Raw genomic sequence first — 18,060 nt, 5'->3', positions numbered from 1 at the left:
ACATGAGACTTTTGGGGGACATCTTACACCTAAATCATAACACAGGGATTTAGATTTTGTAAGGAATGAGAAAGGAAGCCACCAGAGAGTTCCAAGCACAAAGGCAACACAGGCTGCAGGAGACTGCAATATTGATTATGCCCAAAGCAGGATGTAAACAGTACAAATGGTAAAGAGTTAACCCCACAATTGGCTGTTTACAGAAGAGAGTCAGCTGAAGCCTACATGCTGAGGTCAGAGTAACTCACACTCAAATTCTATTTCCACAACTAAAACCTTCTAACTTGGACAGTGTTGTAATTACAACCATATATTTTGTCTATTTCTTTCCTAATTCAAAAATGATTTGTCTTGTCTTTTGCGAGCCTTGCTTACATTAATTTCCATAGAAACAGCACAGACTGCACATCTTTACACATACTGCTATCCTTGCATGTAGCTCTCCTTTATCCCAGTTGATTAACAATAAAAATCAGTGGCTTGCTGGCCAGTGCTTTTGTCGGTTGCACCAGCATTGGTGTCCTGCTTCCTGCTTTCTGTCTCTCAGTTCTGTCTTTTAGGGGTCCCCCCCCCATCAGGCCGGCATCATATACTGAGTAGGAGACTGGAGCCTACTGCAGAGGTTTCCAGTAACACTTCAGGGGTCCCCAGTAAGAGGCAGTTTTTTTAAAGAATAGCTGTGATGATACATGAACACAAGAAGGAAACAAAAGAGGTGGCAGGAGAACCACTTAACAGAATACAGCAATAATCCAGATGAAAGGAGATGGTAAACAGGACCGGAGTACAAGTAGCAGATGTAATGACGAGTAGCCAGATACTAGATGCACTCTGCAGGAAGAAGCTAATTTTCAGAAGGGGGAATTACAGGAATTTGGTTTTAAACATTTCAAGTTTGAGATGTTTTTTAGAGGTCTAGGCAGAGACATCAAATAGTTAATCCAGGCTGAATTCAGAATTAGAAATACACATTTGGAGGTCATTGCTATGCAGATCACATTTTAAAAACATATGCCTGCATGAAAGCAGAGTGTTTATAAGGCATACAGAATAGAAGCAAAGTAAAACATAGGTCATCTAGAAAATTTTTAACTCGAAAGACAAAGGGACTATTAGTCTATTATTTAATATTATCTCCTACCATTAGCCGTAGATAAAACTAATAGATGTAGAGAAAATTTGCCAAATTACCTGAGACCACTGCTTTTCAGACACCATAACCTTTATGTTCTAGTCCTCCTGAGTTGCAATCCATAGCTCTACTTTATCAATGCCTCTAGAGCAATGCCTAATTTATAAAAGTACCACATGGCTGCTTTTCTGACACAAAGTTGAATTTGAAAGTAAGATAATTAGACTGACATGCAAACTTTTTATGCATGTTATATTTAATGTTTTGTTTTTTAATCCTAAAAATCACGTACACATTGATTTATAATAGCAGATACAGGTATATGTCTAGTAAAGAAACAAAACTATAGTGATACTAATGAACTATAGAAGGAAATTTCAAAGATGACAGACACCTTCCTAATGATTATATCACACTTTATGAAAAAATGTAATGAAAGTTCACTAAAAGCACATCTTTAGAGCAAACTTTATTTTCCTACTAATTTTCTCATTAATTGTATGTTACTTTAATACAATGTTAAAAACATTGAACCCTTTTCTCTTTCACAGCAATCTGGGTCCAAGTCCACTAGGTGAGGGAGAACAAGGCGAGGATCTGGGCCAAAGTGGTGAGGAAGTGATGGCCACAGCATTGCAGAATAGGAACCAGCCTGACAGAGGATGGGGGTCCCCAGGGAGGAGGATCCTCTGCGGTGGGGGGTGCAGATCAGCAGGACGATATGTGCTTAGCAAGAGTGAAGGCTTGGATTCAACCCCCAGCACAAGGGAGGAAGGAAGGAGGGGAAAAAGGAAGGGAGGGAGGAAAGGAGGGAGGGACGGAAGGAGAGAGAGCAGTCCAGGTGAACCCAGGAAAAGGGCAACATAGCTCTTCTGATAGCGTCCAAATCCACACTGGGCAAGGTTGACACTCACATGAAGGAGGAGCAGACATCAGAAAAACTAAGCAACTACACACAGGAAGATTTATCAAATATGTAAACATACTAACAATAATGAAAATTGGATATCTTGAATGAGAAGAACAGACAGGAAAGAAAGAAAGTAACTGCCCCTTGTGCTTGGAGACCATGCTTGGACACACTATGAATGAAAGGTTTTCAGTCTACACAGACTAACAGAGAAATAAAGGATGCCTGTGTGTGTGCACGCACATGCCTATAAATGCTTGCATGTATCCCCCAGTTCTGTTTGGAGCTCCTGGAAGCACTGAGGCCTCACAGCCCTGACTGGGACAATGCCCTGATTTCATCTTCTATGTACCACCTTTTTTCTATGTACCACCTTTCAGGTGCCAGTTCAATATGGATAAATGGTTTATTCCGAGTCAAAGTCAGGTAAAGTACACCATGATCCTGGCATATTTGATTTTTATTTGAAAGCTGGAAAATACTAGGGCTGGGGATTTAACTCAGTGGTGCCGCCACCTGATTTGCAAGCACAAGGTCCTGAGTTTGATCCCTGGTACAAAAAAATAAAGAACAAAAGCTGTAAAATACTAAAACAATGATGAAATCGTGTCAGAAAGACTAAAAACCCAGCTTAAATGAATTATTGCTGGCCAAACCAAGAATAATTTGAGCACAAAAATAAATGACAGTTATAGATTTTAATCCATTGAATAAGAAACTAAGTTTATAATGATATAAAAATAAACATTAAAAGTTTGGTGAGAAATGAAATATTTATATGGTTTCAAAGTACCTCCCTACCAAATACTCTAATTACAAAGAAGTAAAGGGTAACTTTACAAAGGAGAAACATGTCAGCACTTTAATTATCAAAGTGAACATCAATAATGAAACAAACTGAAAGCATGAATTACATGATATAATTTAATAAGAACACAGCATTACTTCTATAATAGTCTTGCCAGAGATACAAAAATCGAATCTAATCAAAAGGAAACATCATACGAACAGCAATTAAGGAATATTCTATAAAATAACTAGTCTGTAATGTTCAAGAGTGTCAATGTCATAAAAACTGAGCAAACACTGGGAAACTCCTCCAAACTAGAAGAAATGAAAGAACTATGAGAACTAAATGCAACACTGTATACTAAACTGGATCCTTCTGCTATAAAATACTTTATTGGAACAACTGGTGAAAAGCTAATGAGTCCTGGACACTATAGTTAGGCACCAATGTTAACATCTCAATTTTGATGGTTTGTTACAGTTTTATAGGAGAATGTCCCTGATTGCAAGGAAGATACACACTACAGTAACAGGCTGATGCAGCATCAGGTTGGCAAATGCTTCTCCAATTACTTGGGAAAAGTAATTTGTGTATTGTATTTCCAACTTCTCTGTAAGTTTACGATAGTTTCAAAAGAAAAAAATTAAGTAACTTTAAAAACATCGTGGAATGAACTGATGTAAAATGTTTGAAAAATGTAGCATTAATAAAAAGTAATATATACCTTAAGTTCAAAAGAAAGGCAAAGACATTCCCAAATGCCTGAAACAAGAAAGAAATCCAAAGTGAACGCTGAAAGTATGCAAGCTGAAGCTTTGGTGATCCCAGAACCCTGCATGGCACAGAGCCAAGGGATCTGGGGGACAAAGAAAGAGCCCAGACAAACTGCTGTCCCTGAGAAAGGACTGCAGAAATGGAACCACCAACTCAAAGAAGTGTGGTTCCACCTGGGTCTCTGGCTCAAAAACAGAAGTTATCCTACAGGAAACTGAAACCCTCAGTGTGCAGCACAAGAAGGAGTGAAGAGCTAATATAGAAGATGCACACACCCTCAGACAATAAATTAATGGACCAGCTGGGGACTGTTCAGCAGCATCTTCAAGGCTCAGTACAGAAGCAAACCTAGAGGAGCTCTGCATAAAGAATTCGCAACACAGCCTCACCATAAAATTTCATCTTCCACTCTAGAGGAACTCACAATTTAAAATTTATGAGCCACATTAAAAAGGAAGATCGACAATGAGAAAGGATCAGCAAGCAGAAACTGCAAGGAGGAAGATTTGTTAACCATCCCCAAATAATCAGAGATAATCACAATTCAATGATACTATAAAATTGTTTTAAATGATCAAAGACATAAGATATAATAAAAAGTACGAGAAAAGTATAAGATGGTGTAAAAAAGCTGATATGAAAACATACCAAATAAAACTTCCAAAAAAGAAAAATATAGTCATGAAAAAACAGCTCAATAGAAAAATATGACAAAACATACCTGACAAATCAGTGAACTAGAAGATAGGTCCAAAGAAATTACACAAAATGTCTCAAGTTCACAGATGTAAAGATGTAGAGGCCAGGTATGGTGCATGTTTATCATCCTAGCACTCTGGGAGGCTGAGACAGGAAGATCACAAGTTTGAACCCAGCCTGGACAACTCAGCAAGGCCCTGTCTTGAAATTTTAAAACAAAAGTTGTGTAAAAGGCTGGAAATGTTGCTCACTGTTTGCAAAAAGACCTGAGTTCAATCCCCAGTACTGAAACAAAGAAAAGGAAGGGAAGAAAGCAGGGAGGCAGGGTAAGAGGGAGGGAGGGAAAGTATAGGGACATGTAGGCCAGTGCTCACTTTGGCAGCACATATACTAAAATTGGGACATGTAGGCCAGTGAAAAGATCCAAAACTTACCTTCTTACAAGTCACAAAGGAGAAAATACAAACTTTGTTGAGGGAGGTTACTTGAAAGGATAATGGCTTACATTTTTCAAAAACAAATAAAATATTAATTTTTCACCCTGCCGAAAAAAATGTTGTAAATTTTAAAAAAGAAAGAAAGAAAAAGAGGACACATATTCTGGTAATAAAAATCATGACTGAAATTGCATTCAGAAAGCTTGTAGGATTTAGGATGCTTTTTAAGACTTAGCAGGTAATGTTTAAGTTTCCAACAAAACTGAGAGGAAGGCAGGGATGCCCCGCAGATTTCTAAATCACACACACACAGCCTCCCATGGTCCTCTCCCACCACAATGGCACCTTGTTACAATTACTGAACCCACAGAGACGCGTCATTATCACCCCAAGTCCACACACCAGGTACTGCACATGCTGTGGCTCTGGACACTTGTGACCATGCCTGTGCCATGCAGCGCTTTCCTTGTCCTAACAATGCCTCATGCTCTGCTTGTTCATCCCTCCTTCCTTCTCCCTAACCTCTGGCAACACTGATCATTTTACTGTTTTCCACAATAAAAAGTGTTCCCTTTTGCAGAAGGTCAGAGATCTGGAATCATGCAGCCTCTTCAGATCAGCCTCTCTCTCTCTCTCTATCACTTGGTAATATGCGTCTAAAGCTTCTCTGTCCTCCATGGCTGGGCAGCTCATTTCCTCTAACGCTATGACATTCCAGAGTCTGCAGTACTCCCACTCCGTCATCTGTTCCCACTGAAATACTCTGATGGCTCCGAGGCCTGCAATACGAACCGAGCTGCAGCAAGTGTCCCTGTGCACATCTTTTCAGCTCATCTGGATTAATACCAGGCAGTGTGATTTGCTGAGTCGTGTTTAGCTTTGTGAGAAATAGTCAAAATGACTCCCAGAGGGGCTGTACCACTGAGCTCTCCCAGCAGCAGCACAGAGAGCTCCTGTTGCTCCCCGTCCTCTTCTTCATCTGCGGTGTTGGTGCTCCAAAGTGGGTCATTCTTTCTGGTGCGCAGCAGTGTTCAGTGTTTTAATTCATGCTTTCTAGATGACATATGAAAAGGGACATCTTTTCATATGCTTATGTCACCTGTATGTGCATCTCTTTTGGTGAGGTGTCTGTTCATATCTTTGGCCCGTTTTAGCCAGGCCTGAGTGCTGAATGCTTGTAATCAGTAATGCAGGAGTCTGAGGCAGAAGGATTCAAAGTTTGAGCCTCAACAACCTACCAAGGCCCTAACTCAAAATAAAAACAAATAACAAGGACTGGGGAATGTAGCTCACTGTGAAGGCTCTGGGTTCAACCCCCAATACTACAAGAAGAAAGAGCAAAAAGATCTATTTTCAACCTGTTTTTTACTGGGTTGCTTGCTTATACTTGGGTTTTTAAGAGGTTTTTTTTTTTTAATACATTTTGAAAAGCAGTCTTTTATTTTCTTGAGAGTGTCTTTTGAAGGGCAGAAGTTTTTAATTTTAGTGAAGGCTAGCTTTTATCTAAGAATAATACTTTGAAATCACAAGAGTATCTTCTACCCTGACAATGTTTACTTCACTTTTACTTCATCTTACTCTTTCACAATCTCCACAAGGGCAGAGGAGTCTTCCTCCCACTGCTGTGTCCTGTGCTGAAGAAAGTGCTAGCACACAATAGGCCCTAATAAACATAACTAAGTCATCATTACTAGAGCAGTTCTGTGTCTCCTGTGAGACTGAACAAGGGCAAAGGTGATATTTTCTTAGTCTTTGTATTTGCAGAAAATAAACACAATAGTAAAGATTCGATTAAACTATTTCAACTCTTTGTCATATTTGTTTCCATTTATGTACTGATTCATTTATTATTTAGAGATAGGGTCTTGCTATATAGTCCAGGCTGGCCGTGAACTCACTCACTGGCCTCCAACTTGTGGTGATCCTGCCTCAATCTCTTGAGTGTTGGATTACAGGCTTGCACCACCACATCTGGCCCTCTAATCTTTTGTTTTGTTTTGTTTTGTTTTAATTTTTAAAGACCATAGGTAAATAAATAATACTATATAAGCCTTACTTGTTTTCCTCATCCATAAAGTATTAAAAATTATAACTGTATTACTATTAAAAATAATAAAGTTACTTAAATATTTTTAAATAAAAGATGAAGCAAAAATCTTCATTTGACATATAAGGTTCACATTAAAATCTATTAAGTTATGTAATGTATCAGAATATGAGTTTTTGTCAGCTTTGCTAGCTTACATGTTTAATAGTGTTTGCTGATATTATGCTAAAATGGCAAATTGCTTTTTTCCAGCAAATTACTTTTTAAGTAATACTAAATTACATTACCTGTAGCTCTTTTAATGTTTCCTTCAATCCTTCTATTTCTTTTTCTTTTATTTCTGTAGCAAGCTGATATTTTCCCTTCAGAGAAAAAACTATATTTTAATACTTTCTAATGTATACGAAGGAAAATTGAAGAGCTCAAGAATCAAAGTCTCTACTTCAGGCCTAATACTTCAAAGGCTTTAACTTGTACCTACATGACAAACTACATTTCTAATGGCTTCAAAATAGCAAAAGTTACAATAACACCTTTATATAATTATAATTATCATGAAATGAAACATAGCAACAAATCACTTTATCAATAAAGCATTCCTAGGAAAACTTACAGACACTACATAATTACTTAATTCTTAACGCTAGAATAAATATATACTCACCTTCCAGAATCTGCAAGGAATTTCTTCCAAGACCTTCATAAATACTAAAATCTGAATATGCTTAAGTTTGATTATATAAAATGGCATAGTATTTGCATATAACCTACACATACCTTCCCATATATGTTAAATCATCTCTAGATTACTTACCAGAGACAAATACTTTGTAAATAGCTGTCATACTACACTGTTCACAGAATAATAGGAAGAAAATCTGTGCATGTCCAGTACACATGAACCTTTTCTCCCCTAGTATTTTCAGTGAGCAGTTGGTTGAATGTATGATATGAAACCCATAGATACAGAGATCTAATTATTTTCCAATTAGTAGGGTATGAGTGCATTTGTATAATAAATATAAGGATAGAAAAGTTTTTAATAAGTTTTTTTGCTAAAATTAATAAGCTATGAATTATCAATATTATAAATTATATATTATGGGATACATATGTAAAATAGGTAGAGAAAATATTTAGTTCCAGATACATTTCTAGATTTTTTTTTTTATATTGGTGATCTTAGCTTGTGAGGCATGTGGCAGAACCACTGAGCTAAATCCCCAGCCCACTACATTTCTAGATTTGTTGAGAGACATATGTTCTTTCCCAAATGGTAGTGCGGGTGCAAGTCATTTCAGTGTTTTTTTAAAAAGATAACTACAGTGAAAAGGATTAAAATATATTTAATAAAAACATTATAGTAGAATGGAAAAACTTATTTGGGAGCTGAAAAAAATCTTCGTTCTAGAACCAACTTTGTCACAGCAAGTCATTTAATCTTGTTAGGCCTTGGCATAGTATTCTCAACTGTAAAATGACAGAGGTCAAATAACTTAATTACCTTAGGTCCTTTCTGTTTCTGAGATTTTAAGCAATAAATATTTTCAGTAGTTTGTTACTGATATTCTTTTCTACTATAGTGAACAAATAATAATTAAGTTCATTTAGGTATGATTTAAATTAAATTAAAAATAAACAAATACCTTTTCTTCTTCCAAGGCATACATCTTCATTTGCAACTGGTAATTTTAAAAATTAAAATACAAGTAGAATAAACTGTTAGTGATTTATGCTGGTCAGTAAGAAAAGAGAAACATTTTACATTTCCATATTGTTTGAATTTAATATAATGTGAGTATGCTACCACTACATTCAGAAGATAAAGCATGAGGATACAAGAGGGGGAAAATGCCAGTCAACAATGTAAATGAACAAATTAATTACCCTTAGAGACACTAATCATCCCTCACAGTTTAGTTTTCCCTTCCATAAGTTGTCTTAAATGTCTGAATATTTTATCATACTACCACATGATAGTGTATCCCTTGTGTGTCATATTCTGAAGGTAAAAATTTATGAAATTAGCACCATTTGTATTTACATAGTATTTACGTACTGAAAAAAATTTAAATACAAGTGACAGGAAAATAAATAACCTTTTGAAATATAAACACTCTATAACTGACAACCTAAAATACATATGCCAAAGAAAAATCATAAAATAAGCAGTGCCAGGATAGGATAGTGCTAGGATTTCTTGCCAAACTGGCAAGAAATGAAAATTTTCTTTGGAATGTCCCTCTATCCTCTTCAGCTGGATCAGCTACCTTTCTCATTACTGAGCCACAACACCTAACACCCACAGTTTATAGGAGGAGAGGTTTAATTTGGCTCATGGTTTCAGAGGTTTCAGTCCAGGGCTGGCTGCTGTCCAGGTGGGAACACCCTGACAGAGGGTATGGAGGAGCAAAGCTGCTCAGTTCATGACAGCCAGGAAGCAGAGCATAGGAACAATGCCAGAGAGGAAGGGGCAAGGGACAACATATAGTACCCAAGGTCACACCTCCAAGACCCACCTAATATGTTACATGTGTCTTAATCCAATAAAGGTGACATGTCAGGATTAATGGTCACATTCCACTCCTTGTCAACTTCACACCTAAACACATCTCCTTAAACCGTATTAATTTCCAAATACACACCATAATAAATTAATAATTCTGCCTAACATAATACAACTATCCTGCCTACAATTAGAACCCCAAAGTCTCAACAGTTTCAGCATTTTTCAAAAGTACAAGTGCAAGTCTCTTCTGAGACCTAAGACAAACTCTTAGCTGTGAACCTCTGTAAAATCAAGAACAAGTTAATAACCTCCAGGTAGAATAGCACATTCCCATTCTAAAAGAGAGGAAAAGAAGGACAGAGTCTCATCAAAGCAAGACTGAAATTCAACAGGGCACACTATAGATCCATTATCTGGGCCCATGGACAATCTTCTCAAATGAAAGGTTTACATTTTTGCACCCTTGAGCCTGTGCTGGGTAGGGTCTTGCAAATTTTTGAGATGCCTTCAAGACATCTTTCTGCTTGTTCCTATACAAAGTACTTGGTTCCTTTTTAATGGCACTATTCTCTTCAGCACCACACCTCTTTTGGCCCCAACTTTGCAAATGGTTCCTTCCAGACCAAAATTTAAGCCTCAAATTTTTCTGTTCTATCTTTTTCCCCCAACTTTCACTATAACTTTACCTAAAAGCAGCCAGCAGTACCCATGTTGTATCCTGAATGTTGATCTGTCTTGAAATTTCCTCCACCAGATTAATTAGTCCATGACCTTTAATCTCAGTGTTCTATGACGTCTCAGGATATGGGTAGAAGGTAGACAATTTTTCTTCCAGAGTGTCACAAACATGACTTCTAGTCCAGCTGCCAATGGAGTCCTTGAAACCTACTTAGCCTGAATTTTACTGCCCACATTCCTACCAATATTCTAGTGTTCTGAGCTCCAAACAGAATCACTCATCAAGCTCTGTTTTTAGGTTTATAGCATTCTCTGGCTTCTCTAATCTGCATCTCTAAATCTTTCCAAATTCCTCAAAAAAAAAATAGTTCTGAAGGATTCTAAACCAAATGATTAAGTATAGTCATTATTCTGCTATCAATTTTCCATATTAGTTAGCTTTCTTGTTGCTAAGACACAATGCCCAACACCTACAATTTAAAGGAGGGCGGGTTAATTTGGCTCATGGTTTGGGGGGATTCAGTCCATAATGAGTTGGCTCCCAGGCAAGAACATCATGGTGGAAGGGCATGGTGGAGCAAAGCTTCTTAGTTTATGGCAGCTGGGAAGCAGAGCAGGATAGCAGAGAAGAAGGAGGTAGGGGCCATATTTAGTACCCAAGGTAACACTTGTATGATCCACTTGGACAATAATCTAATATCTAATCTACTAGACATTTCTTAATCCAATGAAGTTGACATATCAATGTCTTCCTTGTATTCTGAAATGCTTTACTTAAAACAAATACAGAGCTAAGGACATAGTTCAGGAGTAGAGTGCTTGCCCAGCATGTTGCAAGGCTCTAGGTTTGATCCCCAGTGTGACAGTTAATCACTGTGTCAACTTGAATAAGAAACACCTAGAAGATCAGTGTAGTCCAGCTCTGGGTATGTCTGGATGACTGACTTACTGAAGACAGAAGATGCTCTGGATGTGGGTGACACCAACCAGTAGGCTTGCAGCTTGGATGGAATAAAAAGGGAAAGGAGGAAGTCTAGCTTCTGCTTCTTTTGAGGAGCTCTGGTCTTTGCCATCACCTTTGGATGACTCTCTGCAGTCTTCCAGCACAGATCCTTCAGCTTCCTGTTATAGACTCCACAGAACTCTGCAGTAAGCTCCAGATGTTAACTTCTGACTGGACCCTCCAGCTCTCTAGTGTGCAGACAGATGGATGGACCTTTTGCATTCTCCCACACCTAATTCTGCAGGTGGCCACTGTAAGTTCACCCTCCAAATCCATATATATTTTTTTCTGTTCTTCAAGTGAACCCTAACTGATACTTCCAAAAATAAAATGCAAAAACAAACAAAAAGACAAGCGCATTTCTCCTCACACTTTCAAGTATCTGCATATTATTGCCCAAAACCTTTTATGATGGCTGAGGCATAGACTAGTTTTTCCTAGACAAATATGCTACACTTTTGGCTTCTGGTCTCTTACCTTTTCTTTAAAACTCTCATAACTTTGGTTAGTCCTACTTCAGATTAAAGGAAGAAAGTCTGTTATTTGTTGAGGCAAATTCATACTTAGATGTAAATTATCAATAACTTTAACCCAGGACTGATATAATTGTATAGAGTTATTTCCTTAAGTGCATTTCTTCTTCCAAATACACACTTGTATGGAGATGAAGATAAAAAAGAGGAAAAGAAAGGAAGAAAAAACTTCCAGAGGATATTTTACATGAACACATTTTCTTAAACTAATATTATCTAACTAGGACTGAAGAGAAATTTGAGGCAATCAAGTAAAGCTACAGAACTCAAATTAACTAGAAGTGTTGCTAGTTATTTCTTCAAAACCTTTTTTTTAATCTTCTATAGTCTTTCTTAGTATCTGGTGGTTGATATTTACAGAGGATTCAGTGTGTGGTAGCCACTTCTCCTCAGCCTTTACATATGCCTACATGTATCTCAATCCTTCATCATTGTTACGACTCTGAGTGTGGTAAAGGAGCATGCACTTTACTCACTTAATTTAGGATCAGTAAGATCATATCTCCTCCTCAATAAGGAAATAGTATTCCCCTACTCAGCCATAAAGAATGAGAAATTAGATTCATTCATAGGAAAATAGATACATATTGAGGATATACTCCTAAGTGAAATAAATAAGTCACACATGTGTAAATACCGAATAGATTCTCTGGTGGGAAAAACTATAATAGTACATAAGATTCTAATGATATAATGGACCATGTGAAATATGAAGAAAAGTGCTAAAGGTGTAGGGAAAATGGGAAGTGTAGGGGAAAGGTAATAAGGGAAAAGAAAAAAATATGAGAAAATGAAAAAATGGAAATAAAGTGTTTGTAAATGGAGAGGGGAGGAGGGGATGAAGGGAGGGCACAGACAAGGGGAAAAAAATGAGAAACAAGACCTGTCATGTAAAGGTACACGATCCCGATAATGAGTGTAATTGTACTGTATACCTTAAATGTACCAATAAACTCAATAAAAGGAAGAAAAAAAAGAAAATAGAATTTCCAATTTCCTTTATGGTCTTGTCAGTCATGACTCAAAATAACAGTTCATTTCCTACTTTTGCATATGTCTTCCATGAGTATGGAAAATAGCTTGTCATAATATTCATGGGAGAGGAAGAAAACAGCACTTAAAACTGTATAGTTTGTGAAATTACCTGCTTTTTAAAAACTTCCGATGCTTCTTTGTGTTGCTTTACTAATGCTTCCTTTTGATTCTGAAGAGTTTCCTATTTTAAAAATTATGAGAAGTTAAAATAAATTCTAACAATATTATTAGTTTTAAATCTTAGGTGGGTTCACAAATGAAATAAAAGTTAAGGCACTTTTTGCACTGTATACTCTTGAAATACAACTTTAAAAAACAATTTTATAATTTTTTGTCATAGAATCATCATATAAACATTTTGTGTCCAGTTTCTTCTTCCTGATAAACATTACACTGCTGTCTAAACTTTTGATCTAGAGCTGGTACAGCATTAGCCCAGCTAAAGTTCTGCGTTCAATCTCCAGCACCATAATATTTTTTTCTTAGCCTTTAAAGCTTTCTTCAGGAAAATACCTTTTAACTAAAAGCATTAAAATTAATAATCTTAGGGCCAGGGATTCAGCTCAGGGGTGCCGCCCTGCCTTGTAAATGCAAGGCCCTGAGATCAATCCCTGGTACCAGAAAAAAAATCTTAATGCACAACCTGACTATAGTCTTAGTGTTTTCAGAGAAACCATTTGTATTATCAATGCACAAATATTCACATGGCAATGTATACATCTTTTAAGTTTGAAATATTATTTCCTTTGGCAAAATCAAAGCTACCATGGGGCATTAAAAAAAACTGCATTTATCCTTTATGGCAGAGTCCTTTACAGAGGAAGTTGCATGTTTTATCCTTTAGATCAAGAAGATTTTATACTTTTCTCCTACTTTATCAAAGTTAATAATCTTCATCACTTAGAAAAAAAGTCTAAGAGTGGTAACCACTTTGATTTTTTTCCTTCCAAGTGCAGTACTAGGGATTCAATCCAGGGCAATTTATGTGCTAGAGAAGCATTGTACCATTGAGCTACATCTCCAACCCTTACTTTTTATTTTGAGACAGAGTCTCACTAAGTCAGCCAGGTTGGCCTTCACCTTGTGATCCTCCTGCTTCAACCTCCCAAGTGATCAAGATTACAGTGGGTACCATCATGTCCATACACTTTCAAATTTTTGTTATTTGCCTCAAGATTCCTAAATGATACATTGATTTAGCACTTTTAAAAGTTATTCTCTTAAGCAGTCCATATGTCCACCAACAGATGAATGGATTTTTTTAAAAAGGTATTTATACACCATGGAGCACGACTCTGCCACAACGAAGGATAAACTTCAGTTAGGTGTAGGAAAGTAGATGCATCATGATGTTAAATGAAGTAAATCAGACACACAACTTAAATATCACACAGATTCTCTTACATGAGAAACCCAGAGTAAAAATAAACAGCAAAATAAAAGATAGATGATAGGAAGTAAGGAGATAGATTGTTCTTAGTAGGGAAGGAAATCAAGAGATGGGGGAGGAGAGGGAGGGAAGGAAAAAGAGATGAAAAAAAGGAACTGGATGTGTTATGTACATGCACCAGCCTCCTCCAGGGAATGTAAACACTATGTACTACATACATGTACCAGTAAATTAAACTGAGAAGTTAAAAAGTTTATCTATTGGCCTCCTGCTGTAAGTTTAGTTTTCTTATACAGCCATAACTTTAAATCTCCTCCTAGTCTTCTAGCAGTTATATCAAAATTGTGCCTGAAATCAACAATCAGTATTTACACTATTATGACTATATAATTATTATTCCATACTGAGGCACATAGTATAACATGAACACTTTTTCTCCTTGTTTTTCAAAAGTTCATAATTACTTGAAAATATTTTAAGTACGATAGCTAACTTTAAAAAATAATACTGCCTGTTCCCAGGTCTGTACCAATTGGCTCATATTCTCTGATGAAAACAAAGGAATGAGAAAGACAAAATGAGAAAATAGCTTAGGAAAATCTCCAACTGCATAGGAAATGGATTTAGAAAAGCTGTAAGTGTTGGGCAAAATCTATTAGAAGCTATGCCCCAAGTTCCTACTATGAAAGTAGAATAGACTTTACTCTAGTCCTGCCCCCAAAGAGGGGAAGAATGAAGGAGTCCATTGGAGACTTCCGGAATGAGTTCTTTGGGGACAGAATTGACCTCCAGCTCTCTCCTTTTTTTGTGACCAGCCTCAGATCCAAAAACAGAGAATTTAATATACAACAAGCACTGAAATGGAAATGAACTCTATAACCAGAACCCAAATCCAGATTTTCAAAAAGGCTTAGAATAAAAGCTACTAATAACCTGCGGACCTCACTGATAAAACAACTAAACACTCCCACTGCAGTTATCAGCAGGAAGAGGGAGTGCCTCGGTAAAGCCACCTGTAGACGTATATAACCAGATAGGACACTGGAGAAATAACAGTCCTGTTCTAAGAACACAAAGGGAAAAGTTAAGTGGACATATCAGTAATTGCCCTAGGAGGAAATCATGCACCCATTTCTCATTTTATCCTCAAACCTACAGAGAAAAATTTTTCTAAATATTTGAAGCCTCTTCCTCAGAGTCAGTAAGCTACTGACAGTGGGCATCTCACAATCCATGGGCTCAACTTGCTCCAGCTTGCGAACGTTACCTTTAGGTCTCCAAGACAGAAATCTTACTTTCTCCTTTATGGTACCACATCCAGTAACTACACATATAATACACTATTTATTGTACCTTTTGTTTCAGCATTAGGGATTGAATCCAGTGCCTTCACTCTAAGATATATCCTAGTCCTTTCTTCTTTTTTATTTTTGAGACAGTGTCTCTTGCTAAGTCACCAAGTTGCCCAGGACTTGTGTTCCTCCTGACTCAGCTTCCCAGAGTGCTGGGATTTATGTTATTCATCTTATATGTGAGTACATATATACATAGAATTCACTTTATGTACAATATACATAAGAACCTGAACGGAAACAGGTTAAATATTTTATGCCTTAATAAAAAAGATCATATATACTAATGTAGCAAAAGAAATTTAAGAGAGTGCCTGGTAAACTTTCTTACTCCTGATATTTTAATAATCAGCAACTTCCTAATACCTCTCTCTTTGATCTCTATTTTTTTTTCCTTCTTATTGAGTTTACTGGTACATTCTAGGTATACAGTACAGTTACATTCATTACTGGGATCCTGTACCTTCACATGACAGGTCTTGGTTCTCATTTTTCCCCTTGTCCCTGCGCTCCCTTCACCCCCTTCTCCCTCCCCATTTATGAACATTTTGTTTCCATTTTCTCATATTTTTTTCTTTTCCCTTATTCCCTTTCCCCTAGCCTTCCCACTTTCCCTACACCTTTAGCCCTTTTCTTCCTATTTAACATTGTTAATTATCTCATTAGGATCTTCTGTACTACTATAGTTTTTCACACCAGAGAAACTGTTTGACATTTACACATGTGTGACTTATTTATTTCACTTAGGAGTATATCCTCAATATGTATCCATTTTCCTATGAATGACTCTAACTTCTCATTCCTTATGGCTGAGCAGCATTCCATTTTATAGAAAAACCACATCTTCTTTATCCAGTTTCCAACTGATGGGCAAATGAGCTGTTTCCATGTTTTAGCTATTACAAACTGTGCTGCTATAAACATAGGTGTGCATATATCACTGTGATATGATTCTTTTAATTCTTTTGGAAAGATACCCAGCAGAGCTATGTCTGTGTCAAATGGAACCTCTAGTCCCAGCTCTTTGAGGTATCTCCATATTGATTTCCATAGTGGTTGCACCAGTCTGCATTCCCACCAACAATGGAGAAGGGTTCCTTTCTCCCCACAACCCCACCAACATTTGTTATTATGTGATTTCTTGATAGTAGCCATTCTTTGTGGGGTGAGGTAGAATCTCAGTGTTGTTTTCATCTGCATCTCTCGAATGACCAGTGATGTGGAACATTTTTTCATATATTTACTTGCTGCTTTTACTTCTTTGAGAAATGTCTGTTCATTTCAGATGCCCATTTTTGAATTGGGTCTTTATATTTGGGGGGACTAATTGTTTTGAGTTCTTTATATATTCTAGATAATAGTCCCTTGTCTGATGAAAAGCTGGTAAAAATTTTTTCCTACATTGTAGGTTGTCTCTTAGTTCTGTTGCTGCTTTCTTTGCAGTGCAGAAGCTTTTTAATAAGATGAGATCCCAGTTGTTGATTCTTTATGCTACTTCCTGTGCTACTGAGGATTTGTTCATAAAGTCTTTTCCTGTGTCAGTATCTTCAAGAGTTCTGCCTAACTTATCTTCCAGCAAGTTTAGTGTTTCTGTTTTAATACTTAGATCTTTAATCCACTTGGATTTTACTTTAGTGCATGGTGAGAGATAAGGGTCTAGTTTTTATCTTTGGCAGGTTGAAATCCAGTTTTTCCAACACCATTTATTAAAGAGGCTCTCTTTCCTCCAGTGGAGATGGTCACCTCCTTTGTCAAAGATGAGGTAGCTGACTACATCTGGAGTTGTTTTTCTGTCTTCCAGTCTGTTCCACTGATCCTCAGGTCTGCTTCTTTGCCAGTACCATGCTGTTTTTATCACAGTGGCTTTGTGGTTTAGTTTCAAATTGGGAATTGTTATACCTGCTGCCATGTGTCTGTTGCCTAGGATGGCTTGTGCTATTCTAGATCTCCTATGGTTCCAAATGAATTAAATATAGTGTTGTAATTTCAATTGGCATAGCATTGAATCTGTATAGCAGTAGTATGGCCATTTTCACTGTGCTGATTCTTCCTACGTGGAGTGGAGATATCTTTCCATATTCTTATATCCTCCTCGATCTCTTTTTTCAGAGTGCTGTAATTTTCAGTAGAGAGGTCTTTGGCTTCCTTCATTAGGTTGATTCCTACTTCATTTTTTGGATTCTATTGTGAAAGGAATTGTTTCCCTAATTTCTCTCTCAGTGAGTCTGTTATTTGTGTGCAAGAAGGCTATTGATTTTTGAGTGTTGACCTTGTAACCTGCTACTCTGCTAAAAGTGTCAATTAAGTCTAGAAGTCTTTTGGTGGAATTTTTTGGGTCTTCAATGTAGAGTATCATATTGTCAGCAAATAATGACAGTTTAACTTCTTCCTTTCCTATCTTTATTGCTTTATTTCTCTTGTCTAATTGCTATGGCTAATGTTTCCAGAACTATATCGAAGAGGAGTGGTGATAGTGGGCATCCTTGTCTTGTTCCTGATTTGAACATGAAGGTTTTCGGGTTTTGGCCATTTAATATGATGTTGGCTATTGGTTTTTCACAGATAGCCTTTATTAAGTTGAGATATAGACCATCCATTCCAATTTATTGCAGGGTTTTTATCATGAATGGGTGTTGAATTTTGTCAAATGCTTTTTCTGCATCTATCGAGAGGATCGTGGTTTTTGTCCTTGACTTGTTAATACAGTGTATTACATTTATTGATTTACATATGTTGAACCATCCTTGCATCCCTAGAATAAACCCAACTTG

The 18,060-nt window shown here is 37.0% G+C and overlaps 1 protein-coding gene across 1 annotated transcript in view; it reads right to left on the bottom strand.

The window, feature by feature from the left end:
• Positions 1-18,060, bottom strand: part of Ccdc73 (coiled-coil domain containing 73) — a 121,330-nt gene that overhangs the window by 58,723 nt on the left and 44,547 nt on the right. The window contains exons 4-6 of the mRNA XM_010640401.3: positions 12,657-12,728; positions 8,436-8,471; positions 7,077-7,151 (exon numbers count right to left, since the gene is read on the bottom strand). Of these exons, the coding sequence (XP_010638703.1) occupies positions 7,077-7,151; positions 8,436-8,471; positions 12,657-12,728 (183 nt within the window). The remainder of the gene's footprint in view (positions 1-7,076; positions 7,152-8,435; positions 8,472-12,656; positions 12,729-18,060) is intronic.

The sequence above is a fragment of the Fukomys damarensis genome, unplaced genomic scaffold, assembly GCF_012274545.1.
Source record: "Fukomys damarensis isolate Sample0158 unplaced genomic scaffold, DMR_v1.0_HiC HiC_scaffold_16, whole genome shotgun sequence".
In the NCBI taxonomy this organism is placed as follows: domain Eukaryota; kingdom Metazoa; phylum Chordata; class Mammalia; order Rodentia; family Bathyergidae; genus Fukomys; species Fukomys damarensis.
The sequence above is the reverse complement of the archived record's forward strand: the minus strand, read 5'-3'. Positions and strand labels throughout refer to the sequence as shown.